This window comes from Squalius cephalus, assembly GCF_949319135.1.
Source record: "Squalius cephalus genome assembly, chromosome: 3".
Classification (NCBI taxonomy): Eukaryota; Metazoa; Chordata; class Actinopteri; order Cypriniformes; family Leuciscidae; genus Squalius; species Squalius cephalus.
The window spans coordinates 18122527-18137010 of NC_137124.1; the positions used below are offsets into that span (position 1 = coordinate 18122527).

The 14484-nt window shown below is 37.2% G+C and overlaps 1 protein-coding gene across 1 annotated transcript; it reads left to right on the forward strand.

Moving 5' to 3' along the window:
• The first annotated feature begins 569 nt into the window (after positions 1 to 569).
• On the forward strand, positions 570 to 9730 carry nat16 (N-acetyltransferase 16). Its single transcript, XM_079866214.1, has 4 exons — positions 570 to 892; positions 6105 to 6328; positions 7553 to 7777; positions 7890 to 9730. Exons 2-4 carry the CDS (start codon positions 6113 to 6115, stop codon positions 8454 to 8456), a joined length of 1008 nt encoding a protein of 335 aa, XP_079722340.1. The 5' UTR covers positions 570 to 892; positions 6105 to 6112; the 3' UTR covers positions 8457 to 9730.
• The last annotated feature ends 4754 nt before the right edge of the window (positions 9731 to 14484 follow it).

Consider the following 14484-nt stretch of genomic DNA (forward strand, 5'->3'; position numbering starts at 1 on the left):
TCTTTCTTTCTTTCTTTCTTTCTTTCTTTCTTTCTTTCTTTCTTTCTTTCTTTTTTAGTTAGCCAAATGAAAAAGTCATAAACCCATCTGTGTCTTCAAAAAACATGACCTCTAGAGGTCCTTGGCACTATAGTAGGCCTAGAATCTGCAAATTATTTTTTAATGAAAAAAAGTAAGAAAAAAAGGTGTTTAACAAAATTAAGAAGCAAGAGTTCAGTTAAATGTTTCATTGTGCACGCCTGCTTTAAAATGATTCAAATTTACATAGAATTTTAATGTAGCCTAATGTACAAGTATATGATCAGGTATATAAATATTTTATTATGATATATGCCTGCTACTATAGGCCAGTAAATGCAACACTCAGTTTTGTACAATATGTAAAGGGTTCACTTCTTCCTATCTGCCTAAAGGGACCTTGGCCTGAAAAAAGGTCACCAATGTCGATACTTGTCCGAACACCTGTGCACCATCTCTTTTGTATATGCAAAGCACATTTACTCAAATGCAGCTGTGTATGTACAGTATCTATTTAAGTTGCAAAAACCAAGGGGAGCAAAGCATGCACTGAGTCAACAGAACAGCACTCTTAGTGTTCGGACGCATTGGGAGAGAGGCAGATGGAGAGAGAAGAGAGAGAGGTCGATCATGATTGGGTGATGGTTTAGGGGGTTGGCATACCTCTCTGCTCCTTACTGGGGGATGGGGATGAGGATGGGAATTCTGGGAGGGGCTTTACAGTGACCTCATACTTCATATATTGTAAGCCTGAACCGGCATTACCTAAAAATTCTGCCTTTAATCTAACCGCAGTGCAACGAAAGCTTACATCTATTCAGCATCTGCCAATCTGACCTCTGTATTCTCCACCGGTCCGACGCACGACGTAGAGGTAAGTGAAATGGTCCTCTGTGCCCGTTAGAAAGGATTTTGCTCGTGCAGCCTATGCATGGCAAGGGCTCGGCTCGGCGCGGTCGAACAGTCATTGTACTTGGGTTTTCACGTCTTCAAATTGTCATGAACATCACGCATTTGCTGTATTGTCCTTCTCACCCTTTTTCAAGTCTCACGGCTATTTTGCACGGCCCAAATGAATATCTCTTAGAGCCGACAAGGCACTGAATGAAATGTAAAGAATCCGCAGTAGCCTATAGGTTTTGTTATATGTTGGCATTCATGTCGAGCAGCCTATTTTCGTTTGGTCTCTCTGCGTGCGGCGTTTTTCAATTTATGCCGGATGCCGGTACGGAATTTGTGGAAAATGGAAATGTATCGAATAATCCAGTTATAATAGTAACAATGGAACTGCTTCGTTAATAGATGATAGGAATATTCCTGTCTAATGCCTCCCCGCTTGACGTGTCAAAACGTTATGTAGGCTACAATGCACAAAAAATATTTATGTTTTATTTATATTAGAATTTACAACATAAATATAAACATTATATGAATGTATGTACGGTAAGTATTGCACCATTAGAGTGAGATCTATTAGCAAGAATTTGTTAGATCATTGCTTTAATTTGTGTTTCGAGTGGGGGCGGGGCGAATCAATAGGGTCGAATTGCAGTGATGCTGAGAACACGACACGGCTTTGAAGATGTTGAATGCATCCATCGTTAAATATATCATCATATATCTGTTGTATTGATATAATATGCCTTTTTATAGAAATGTTAATGTTTTTTAAGAATTCTAAATCTAATGTAAGTCGAATGTAGGCCGATTCTTCGTTAACCGATGCAATGTGCATGTCCTGTTCGTGTTTTGTAGTTCTTGCTGGTGAAGTCGGCTGGCTCATATCATAGTTATTTTCCACTGGCACGTGAATGCCCATGCTGACGCACCATACCTCCAGTGTAATACATGACATAACCGCGAGAAGTAGGAGAGACATATGGCATGCCATATTATTAATGGACACAGTGTGCAGGCAAGCTGCTGCAGTAGTGCAAGGCATGTACCATTGTCATGCTCAGCCCATTTTATCATGCTACTTTTGGTTTTTGACTTTGATCCACACACCGCAATACTGCATTTAATGAGCGCGTTTTAAGTTCTTTGCGCGCGCGCACACACACACACACACACACACACACACTTCTGTGCCTCTTGAAGAGATTTGACTGAACACATTTTTATCTGTCAAGAATATTGTTTCAAGCATGCAAGTTGTTTTTGTTCATTATAATGTTGTCAAGAATGACTAATGAATAAAGTGATAATTCACCCACAAATAAAAATTCTGTCATTCTTTACTCACCCTCACGTTGTTCCAAATCCATATATGTTTTATTGTTAATTTTTTCCATGGAACGCAATAGATATTTCTTTTCATCCATTTATAGTGACCATGGGTGTCATGCTCCAAAAAAGGACAAAAACCTCTATAAAAATAGTTCCTATGCCTTGTGTCATATGATAGCTTTGTGTGTGGTTGGTTACCCCTAACCTTGGCACGTTGCACAAGGTTTGAAGTCAAAAAGCAGTTGGTTCTAACATGTCTTGTAAGAGTATGCAATGCGGCAAAAAAAGCAGGATGGAGAATGAAATTTAAGGAGTAAAATCCAAAATTTTGTTCTGTTCCTCGCACAAATAACTGAAATGGCTCTGAACTGAATATAGCGCACAAGTAATAAGGACTGTTTTGTCTTTTTTAGGTCTTTTTGGATTTTGACACTATTTGGTTACTATGAACTTGCATTGTATAAAACATAACTGTGTGAAAATTCTTCTGAATTACTCCTTTTGTGCTCCACAGAACAAAAGCACACATAAGGAACGGCATGAGGGAGAATAAATTGTGACAAAATTCTTGTTTTGGGTGAACTTTCTGTTAAATTAGATTATTTTCTGTATTCTCAGAGTGATGTCACCTTTATCTTCACATATTCATACAGGGCTTGCTGTGTTGGCTCCACTTTGTTATCATGTTCACCATGTGACACGAACAGAACTTACCACTGACCTAAATATGTGTTCTATAATAAAATATTGACGGTTTGTCAGTTTGCTTTTATGCTGACATGAGACGCCAAAATGACACTGCATGAAAAAAGAGAGCAATTAAAACACAAAAGCATTGCGAATTAACTAACTTATTTCAGTATGTCTCTTGTTCATCATTGATGGATTCGTATTTAACACTGATGTGTTAGTTCATTTCTAAATCTATATGTCACAAATTTTTCTTACTGAATTGTATTGCAGGCATTTAAAATGGAAATGTTATGAAAGGGACATTATTTTTCAAGGTTGTCCTCTGTGCTCCCATAATCTGGTCTAATGAATTTATATAAACACATATGGGAGGGGAAGCTACAGAATGCAATGTTTTGTCTTCTAAGACAGGAATTTAAAGGATAGAATAGATTAAATTAATTGTATGATGCATGAGAATGGATGATTAATAGTTTATCTAGTCTATTATTTACCATTATAATATTTTTTATTCACATTATGTATGATGCTCAGATTTATCTATGATGTTCTTATTTAAAGTAAAGTGCTGGTAAACAGAATAAATGTTTCCTTTGAACAGGATTTTTTATTCAGATTATGTAAATGTGCCACAATAAGTTTGTAGAGAGAACAGAATGATGTAACGTTCCTTGTAGATTACACTTTCATTTATGTCCTTATGACCTTCTCGGTATGCCAACATCCTTTTGTCTTGATAATAATTCCCAATAATTACATGAACATATCTTAAATTTTTCCCTTTACTTAATTTTTTGCATTTTACCTAATTGTGATTCCTGTATGAAAACAAAACTGAAGTTAATAGACAGACACGTCTGACCTTTGTTATATTGTAATATGATGTTGAGATGCAAAACCTATTGAGGACCTTAGCCCGAACATGTGACTTTTTTTCCCATTTCATTTTTAACAGGTGGCAAGTGTTTGCCTGACTACAGTAATAGTGAAAATAAACTATAATGGGTACAATCTCAATCAAACTGAACCTATTAGAAGCTCACAGAAGCCCATTATTTGGCAGTGCCGAATTGTTGGTCAGGTCAGACACTACATCATACTAGTATGCATCAAATCAATTGTCTTTGTTAAAGGTTGTAGGAGCATGTATGCATCTATAAAACTATGCGGTGTGCAATAAACTCATGAGAGCCCACTTGACCATAACAGTATCACGGCTTGAATAGAAAGTAAGAGCAGGGGTTAACTGGGTTAGTTTTGTTAATTTAAGTATGTGGTCCTAACAGACACTTATTCAAACCAATGCACAGTACATTTATTAAAAAGATAATACCTGGAATAACGTGGTTATGCTACAGCCCACTGATCACTCCTTGCAATGTTTGAACTGAGAGCCTTTTGACATTACCAGCCCAGATCTATAACCACAGCACAGGGGCCCGTGAAAATCCTCACAGTAGAGCAACATCAACGTCATGGTTCCCAGGGAATGCGTGAATTGATAAAATGTATACTCTGAATACAATGTAAGAAGCTTTGGTTAAAAGACTGAAAACAAAGGGCAGATTCAGATATTCTGCTCAGTGTCTCTGTAGAAGATGTTTATGTGTGCAGTCGGATTCCAGTACTCCATGGAGCGGTCAGTTGTAAAACATAAAGAGAGCTTTATTTGTTGACTAGATTTACATAGTCTTTCTCGACCAGGTCCTCATGATCTACTCAACAATGTGATTGTTTTCTTGACTTCATACTTAATCCCCATATTTTACCCCAAGCATGTTTAAAGCATGATTTTTCTTCTTGATACTTTTTTCACAGTCATCCTCTCCTTCAGTGATGTAATTGTAATAACTCCGCCTGAGGCCCCTTTAAATTCTGTCTCATGGAGAGATGACAAGTCAAGCCCTATGATATAACAGCAGATAATGACTTTTTTTGCAATTATATAATACATCTCATTGAAAGATGTCATGCACTATAACTACATGTTCACAGACACTAATTAACACATTGGTGCTAAAGTCCATTGAGGAGTTTATAAATAATAATTAAACAAAAAATCACAATTGTTGGGAACTCATTAATGGACCGTTATGCAGATTCCACTAACCTGATGGAATTTGCTAATTGGTGCTTTGATATTTTTTTGTTCTCTTATTTACAGAGATAAATTCATTTGGGGTTAACAAGGGTTACCAGACCTAGACTGACCGAGCATGAGTTAGGTTAAGGAATCTAGGGAAACACATTGATCCGGCCCAATGGAAATATCAGACATCTGTTGAGTTTAAGCGAACTAGCCTATCCCATTACAAATTGAAGGGCAAATGAAAGACTAAGAGAGTCACATGGAAATGTGGAAATCGAAAATTGCATAGCAATTGGCAAATGAACCATGCGTGAATAGTTTTTGTCACAGCATCACAAAGTGCTGCCCCATATATGTTTGCCAAATCCAAATAAGCTTTCGGACATGAAGGGTTTTCCCATTACAGTAGTGCATCAATGGAAAAGTACCAGGGCTTTCTCAACCGGTAAGGGCCCAAGGGGGTGCAAACAATGTTTGCTCTGTGACTTGTTCGCAGTGTTGTTCCCACTGCACGGATTTTCTGCCTTTCAATCCCTGACACTCACTACCCATATATGCGTGCCTGCACACATCTGCCTACCCATCCGCTCCACCTTCCCCTGGATGTCTCACCCCATTATTTCCCAAGTCCTTTCAAAAAATGTGTTTATTTTCCACTGGGAACCAGGGCAATGCTGCTCAGTGAGAATTAAAAAAAGGATTAAGGGTTCTGGCAATGGGAGGTGGACATGTCTGTGTATGTGCGTTGGCTGAGGGGCGTCTGTCTCGCATTTGGGCACGGTTACAAGTTGCCGCTATTGATGCCAACCTGCTGGCGCGTTGGCACGGGAAGATAAACACTGCGACATGAAGCACAAACCTTGCACTGTACTGAGCTGATAAGGACCCTCACACAATTTTTTTTGGTAAAGTTCAATCTTGACATCCTTGAAACTTAAAATGCAGGAAATAAAATTTGCAAAGGGACAAAAAGTTGAATGTCACATGGAACCTCTTTTTGGGTCACAGATCATAACGCAATTCTCAAGTAGAAATCTCATTGTAAAACTCTTTCCATGATTGACTGTGTCTACAGCTCTAAGGATGAAGATTGAAAACGGCCTGCCTTGCTCTCAGCTCCCTGAGGCCCCTCCTCAGACCGGCCTACAGTTTACGGTGGCGACGGAAGAGGACTTTGATGACATCATGGCCATGAGCAAGGATATCTATGGTGGCCTGGACTATCTGCCCTCCCGCTATCAAGCCTGGCTGCAAGAGAGCAACCGCACTGTCATTTTGGCTCGCAAGCAAGGCAAAGTGGTAAGGAAGTGGATATGGAGAGATTTTCTACAGTGCGTTTTACACCCTCATTCCTTCAGAGGAATAGTTCACCCAAAATGAAAATCATTTATCCATCCCCATGTCATTCCAATCTCATATGACTTTCTTTTTTGGGGGAAACATGTAAGGAACATACAGGATATATGAATGAATGTATTGAAGGGCTGCATGATGTTTTTATTTGCATGACTATTTTGTCATTTATTGCATTTTGAATTGTGATATGATAAACATTTAATCTCAAATGAAAACATAATAGCTTCTTCTAAAACATCCAGGCAAAATTAATAAAAACAACTTGTCTAGCTTGTATTTTTAATTTATAATTAAATGTTTTAATTAGAGTTAATTATAAATTATAATACATCATTTTTATATTTATAGTATTAATATAACTGTACTGTAAAACAATACTTTTTAATGTAATTTATATTTTATATTTATATATATTTATTATTTTCTTTACTTGCAAGGGTAAACCATCCAGCTTTTACTTTGGCAGAAAAGACCTATACGTTTCTATGTTTAGTTGACAACAGGTTGATAATTACAACTCGAAAGGCTGAAAACTTCTGTCCACAAACATTGTGTCTTCTGAAGCCAAACAATGATAAGGTTTTTTTAAAGGTACACTATCTAACTTTTGTGGTTAAAAAACAAAACTACATGCATTTTGCGGAAGAACATTATTTTGGTTGTGCTTTGGCTCTGCATGACTGTGCGGATGAATATGGTTCTTTCTCATAACTAAAAAAGAGAAAGATTATCCTACTGCTCATAAAACATTCACTTTAGGTTTAAGAGACATAACCAGTTTCGATGAAAGGGATCTCAAGCTGACTAGCTGAAGATGTTACTGTAGCTTTTTGGTATGCAATTTCCAGTGAAAACCATCCCACAATAGGCTTACCATAGTAAATCATTATTTAAATTTTGTTAATTTTGATAGTTACAAAGTGTACCTTTAAATGTATTTATTCACTGAAAATTAAACAGCTCGACAGACCCAGCCCCATTCATGCATATTATTTGGAAAAGACTGATCAAGACATTATTCAAAATATACCTTTTGTGTTCCATGAATAAAAGAAAGTCATGTAGGTTTAGAACAAAATGAAGGTGAGTATTATTTTTTTTAAACTCTCCCTTGTCTCTATTGTAGATATAACTTAGGTCTGCTTTTTATGCAACTACATTTTCCAGATTGCACTGGAGTCAGTGTGTGTTATTGATGATGGTGAGACCATGCTGGTGGAAGGGCTTCGTGTTGCCCCACAGGAGAGGGGGAAAGGTGTGGCAGGGGTACTTCTTCGGTTTTGCTCTCAATTGGTTAAGTCCAAGTACCCTGACGTTAAAGTCAGCAGATTGACAAGAGATGACCAACTGGGACCAAAAGACTTCCAGAAATACCGGCTCATCACCAAACAGGTAAGAACCATTTACATTAAAATATAAAAATTTGTTTAGGTAAGGTTTTATCTTGAATAAAACCAGCTAAAGCCACATTGTCTCCATTCTGTCACCAAATTCAAACGTGAAGGGAATCCTCCTGGTGCGCTTCCATGCTGAAGACCTAAAATTACGCCTTGCTGATCTTGGGCCTAATATCACTATATCAGGGGAGAGTCTGTCCACCACAAACATCCCAGTCCGTTTGGAGCCAGCTGAGGTGCACCAGCTCTTCTTAAGCGATGTTCTAATGCAGGGTGTCCTTCCCAATGCTACCATTGTTCAAGATTGGCAGCCCTTCAAGCCTCTGTCTAGCAACATGGACATTCTGCTGAAGAAGGACATTGATTGGATGGTTGATGATGCCAGGCGCCCAACCATGGCCAGCATGTGCACCTTCCCGTTCCATGTGCCAATCGGTGATGACTGGTACTACCTCAACATCGACATGTTTGGTAAAGACCTGACACTGGCCACACAACAGCTGTTGTGCCACCTGAGGTGCCACACTGGCACTCTGAAGGGTTACGTCATGTGTCAGGTGTTCCTGGAGCCCGCACTGTGGAAGCCGATGGCCGATTTCTTTAGGGAGACCCTTAAAGTGGAGCTGGTGAAGGAGTACACAGAGCAGTGTGTTGTGGAGTCTGATGTCGTTTAGTCAAGGAGCCTCAGAAACACCTTCCTTTAAAAATTAGACACCAAACTTACATAACGAGAGGAAAAATCTCCTTCAAATATGGCACCTAAAAGACACCTAAAATATCTACTTTAAAGGGACAAAAAAAAAAAATCAGTTCTATTCCGCTTAATGAAAATGCTCTCATAGGATTTAATTTATTTTAACAGCAATTAATTAATTAAAATAAAATGCATGTAAGTGAACAAACTAGAATAAATGTGGTAGATGCTTGTTTAGGTTACTTAATTTATTTCCATATGCAGTACTGTTAACAGTGGCGCTGACAGGACAGGGACTGGAAAAGAGGGAGCAGTTCCAGATTATATAAAATTAGGGACCCAAATTGTTCCAGGCCCTTTCATTTCTGTTAGCATCGCTGACAGTGAAAGCATATTTACTCATGCTGAGTTGAAAAGAAAACTGCACAATCTTTAGGGCACTTTATGAAAAAAAAAAAAATGGGATCTCACTTTAGTGTCTGTTGCTTTTTCAGAATGTGGCACTGTAGCTGCTAGAGTATTTAGAGGGGGAAAAAAACAAGAACAACATTTCTTTTTTTAAAGGGACTTTATGACAGGCTACCCATATGCAAATCAAAATGGTCTTTAGAGGCAGTTTTAATTAACTTGAAATGACTAACATTACCACATTGGGAAAATGTAATCTCAGACTAAACACCTTTCTGATTTGCTCCTCGAAAAAATGGCCTTTAATAATATTTCCTCTAAAAGTACTTTGCAGTGCTTTAAACTCTGTATCAAATGATAAATGTCTGGCTGAGAACTTGCTTATACATTTAGATTACTGTCTCAAGTTTTTGCTTTAAGTACTTGAACCTAAAATTAATTTCTATCTGTATTTGTTAACTAATTGTAGATTTAAAGTGCAATTTCAATTATAATACACTGGAATATTGCTAGAAGTACATTCAGGTAGATACGATTAATAACTAAAAATGAAACAGACAAGTACTAGTAATTGTTTTTTTTTTAAATTCATATTTCTAAAATCATTATAAACTGTCTGATTGGATCACACTAAATAAAAAATGCAGAAAATATAACTAGGGATATATATGGTATACATTTTTGTATAAATGTTCTTTCTTAAATAGTTCATTAAAAATCGTTCAGTTATAATTTAATGTAGGCATCACTATGTAGTGATTTTGTTACATTTTACATATGATTCAGAAGAAACGTGATCTTGAGGAAATTCCTCCAAATTCAGTTCTCCAATGAAAAAAAAACAAAAACACTTCTGCGATTCACCCATGGAATCATGAAAACAAAACCTCATATTCTGGACAATTGGAAACCTGAGCAAAACAAGTGACAGCCACTCATCTCAATGAAGATTTTTATTTTTAAAGTTGACAGACAGACACAATTTATCCGGTGGAAAAGAATGGATGAAATCACCAGTGCTCCTTTTATAATGAAGATAAGGACACATCATCTCCTTCTATTGGCCTTGTTTTGGAAGAAAGTGATTTTAGCGAAATATTGCCAACACAGATCAAGAAAAACAGAAAAGCCTTCAGAACCATATTAAGTTATTTTGCCCCAAACCCAGATTGCAGCATGCTCTTTCCCTGAAGAACTTTGCCAGAATGAGAGACACACAGTCCACACTAGCAAATGCATCGCTGTTTGTTTATCAAATGGCTAAGTTTCTGGCACTAATCAGAAGGTTAAATGAAACAAAAGTTCTATTCATTTATATCTTAATATATATGTAAAAAATCTAATGTAATATAACTTACAGTTTCAGTCCTCACAGAGTCCACTCCTATTTTCAGGCAGATCTGAAAGTCAATCTGTATCCACTAAACTGAAACCCTGAATTTCTTTACTCTTATTACTAATTATGTGTCTGGCTTGACTTGATTTGGTGGACTTATTTTGTATCCTTGTATGAACTCTCAACATCCACTGATGAAAAGGAGGCCACGTCTCCTCCATTTGGACAGCTGCATGTGGGACTTGTATTGCGGTCAGTAAACAGGCAGCCTTTTTTGATTCTGAAAGTTAAGGCATTTTTGAAGATTATTAACTGCAGTTCAAATGTCAGTTTATTGCATTTGTATAGGTGTACATACATATACACATTTATATGTTTGTTTGGGGGGTGGTGATTTGAAAGGGAATTTTTGATCAAAATCTTTCATGGCTTAAATCTCGAAATCCTTCATGTCTGCTATGGGCTTTCAGAGAAAATGGTCAAACCCAATTTAAAAATATGTAATCGAGAAGCACAAGGAACATTAATGCTTCAGTTTCCCATGGAAATGACATTTTCTCAACTCAAAACAGTGAATATTGGCCTTTAAAAAGCTACAAATTATGTTAGAGATAAGCATCCTTGATATGCTATTTTTAATTGGCCCTTTTCTCCTCTCTAAAGCACTCGTCATATTTAGACATGATAGATCAGAGACCCAAAATGTGTACTGTTTGTGTTTTCTCTTGTACATAGTGAAGTGTATTTAGATTTAAGTGTTATGTATTATGTCAGTTTACCCCAGGCTATGTCTACATTAATCCGGATAGATTTGAAATCGAGTTTTTGAGTTTTCGTTTCAAAACGTTCTCCGTCCACACTAGCGTTTTCAAATTCGCTAAATTCACCTTACAGTGCATGCATAAACCCTCATAAAACCTCACTAAGATGATATAGACAGAACAAGAAATTATCGAATTATCATGCAATTCTTCTGGCAGGATCCTTTTATTTAGCAAATTATCTCACCATTCACTGATGCGTCCAGGTCGCACTCACTCACCATTATATGTTTGGCCTAAAACGCAACTGCTCTCATGTTTTGCCGCGGGACAGCAAATGCGAGTGCATTTTCTGTCATCTTTGCAGGACTGTGGATATGAAGAGTGTGCAAAGTAACATATTTTAGCAACAGTGTGAAAGTGAATAGCACATAACAGGCACAATACCAGTATAAACATGAATATCTATTGGTACAATATGCGTCACATGACTAAATATGCGTCATCGTTTTCACATACCACAGAACAATTTTGGAGAGCGTTTTCAAAAAGCTTCGTTTTCGTTGCTAAAAACGCCATCTCGGTGTGGACGGAAGGACAAAACGGAGAAAAGAAAGATGCGTTTTCAAACGAAAACACATTAGTGTGGACAAGGCCTTGGTGGTTCGGTCACTTGCCTCTATATTTAGCTGTTACTTTCTTTTGTCATTTTTATCTGTGAGACATTTGCTAATCCAATAATCACTAAAGAATATTTCTCTTTTGTTGTTTTGATCTTTCAGCTCCACCTTTTAGCACTTTTGATGTCTAATTGCCTTTCCAAGTATTTGTGAATTGTGCAGGTGGTTGTAACTCTATATTTTACACAGGTCCCAGTGTCGGGACAATGAGACTATAAAAGGTTAGAGGCATGTGACCACCTGATGGTGTAGAGATGTAAAGGATACATTGCCCCTTGTTTTGCTGGCACGCAAGGAGTGAACTTGAGTTTATTTCTTTCAATTATGTAAGTGGCTTTTCACTTTCTTTTTCTGGAACGGAAAAATAAGACTGGTTGCAGAGGGAGACGAGGGATGAAGCCGCGGCTATGCTAGGAATAGGTGGCGAGGAGAGGACATGCGATCCAGATCATGTTACCACTCTAAAAATGAGTAAACATTCGTTTTGTATTGTGCAGGTGATCTTTAGCAAGAGAGGCAATCAGGCCTTGCGTTTGTTATTTATTTAGGAAGACAGCACACCGTAGTACTAGTAGACAGACCGCCCTGACCAGTATAGGTATTTCCCAAGCTCTGGTTTGTTAGACTCAGCATTAAAGTAATACCTCGAGTGCCAAGATATACAAAAGCAAATATATACATAGCCACTTGTTATCCTGAATGACTGTGGGCCAGTTAAAGTTTCAGGGCTCGTCTCCGAGTAAGTGAAACCAGATAGCGAAAGTGTCATCTTGCGTAGAACAAGGGTTCACCCCAGACTCCCTTTACCTTCCACCTGATCCCCATCAGCTTGACACATGGAAATAGTGAGCAGGAGAGGTTAAAATAAGAAGACTCGAGGCTTTAAGCCTCGTCATACAAATGCACGGTCCTTTGCCACGCTGCTCAGTACCTATTCCTGATTTTTGTAGTCTATTTCATGATGGTATCTTTTATTTTTCATTTTCCTGACTGCTCTGTAATGTTTCTGAAGGGCTTTACGTGTATTAGAATCAGCTGTGTATCGTATGATTTGTTAACGAAAACGAGAGGAAAACCACTGGGGAGATTTGTTTTTATTCCAAGTCACTATTCAAAACTGAAAACTTAAGTGAAAGCCTTATGCAGGTGATATCAGTTGAATTGATGATTTGCTCTACCAGAGCTTCAACTCTGCTTCTCCCGTTGTTGTTTTCCATAGGGAAAAAAAAAACATATACTGTGTCTATACACAGATGCTTCTGAAATGGCTAAATCACACAGGTATTTTCACTTGTAGTGCACCAAGCTATTTTGTTACATTTGATCTACAAATCTCATTCAGTTCGGAGGTAAAATGCAACTAGATCCCGATGCAAATGGTATTTTATCTCATGCCATGTCAGAATCATCCAACTCCGATTGGATTAACCATTCATCTAGCTGTTCTGATGTGCTGCACTTTATACTGTAGATATGTAGATATTCCAAAGCACAGTGGGGTTCTTCATAAAACATCAGTGTGTGTTGCTGTAACAGTCATGGTCATTCAGTGGATAACACTATATTTTTTCGTAATCGAATAGGAGCGTAGGCCTATCTGCATAACATTTTTAAATTCAAGGATATTTTTACGAGTGTGCTCCTCACTTGATAGGCTATCCATAGAAGTAATAAAGCTCCTACTTAATGACCATGGTCTGAATAAACCACACTGTACCTGTCTGAAACCGCTGATGGACATATTTACCACTATCAGCAAAGCAGGGACCATTATTTCTACAGACCTCAAGAAGTTGGTGGTTTGAATGTCCATGTCATCCATTCTCTTGATGCAGCAGTGGCTGTTGAGTTTGTTTTCACGCAAGTCTTCCCATTAGCCCTAGATACAAACTGGGTGTCATGTTTTGTGTGTTTGTGCAATTGGAATACCTATGATGGGAAACTAATGCTTCTGGTTGAGATTTCTAAAAAGAAAAAGAAAAAAAGAACTCATGGCCAACTGTCAATCAAGAGGGTGAATACAGTTTCAATGCTATAAAGGCATTTTGATTATATGATAATTGTTTTCCTTTTTTTTAAAAGATTTTTTTTTGATCACCCAATATGACTGCTTATTCTCAAGCAGTGATGTGACAACTAATGGAAAAGTATTTTAGTATTTTGTTACCTGTTTCTTTTTTCAGAGATTGTGAGAGATGCAGAACTATTTTAAATACAGTAATTTTTTAAAAACCTTATAATCCATGAGAGGTTTTTGAAATGTGCATGTTGTGTGAGTGGGTGGAGAAGGGCTTTACAACGAGCATGAAACTAGATTTACACTGAGCACAAAGACCCTGTAATGACATTTAGAAACTGTCAAATTGAAATCGATGATAACGGACAAATTATTGGTGGAAGTTTAGACAGGGTATTTAAAAATGGTAAGGGTAAAACTTTCTTTTTTTTTCTTTTTTTAGCCATGATATCATTTTTAGTATTGATAGTCTATACTTCGTTGTGTATAAAAGGATTTAAAAATCTGATCACTGATCATTTTTTTCCTGCTCTTTTTGCTAGCGATATTTTATTGTAATTGTGTGCATCTCTATATACCTATTTCTTTGTACACTTAACAAATAACTCAGCTTGAATATCTTAATATACAATATATATTTAGAAATGTATCCAAAACTAGAAACTGTCACTTCTTAAAATCATAAAATCATTACAGCAGAGGTCATAATGTGTAAACTGTAGGCAGTGGTTTATCTATAGACTGTAATTTTTTGTTAGTATTGCCATTTTATGTTGTATTTATTTGTAGTTTTTTTTTTTTTTTTT

What these genes read in the sequence shown, in the direction of transcription:
- nat16 (XM_079866214.1), top strand. Translation starts at nt 6,113, where the DNA reads ATGAAGATTGAAAACGGCCTGCCTTGCTCTCAGCTCCCTGAGGCCCCT. An exon ending in CTCGCAAGCAAGGCAAAGTG is followed by an intron (nt 6,329 to 7,552) that starts GTAAGGAAGTGG and finishes TACATTTTCCAG; the next exon opens with ATTGCACTGGAGTCAGTGTG. An exon ending in ACCGGCTCATCACCAAACAG is followed by an intron (nt 7,778 to 7,889) that starts GTAAGAACCATT and finishes TCAAACGTGAAG; the next exon opens with GGAATCCTCCTGGTGCGCTT.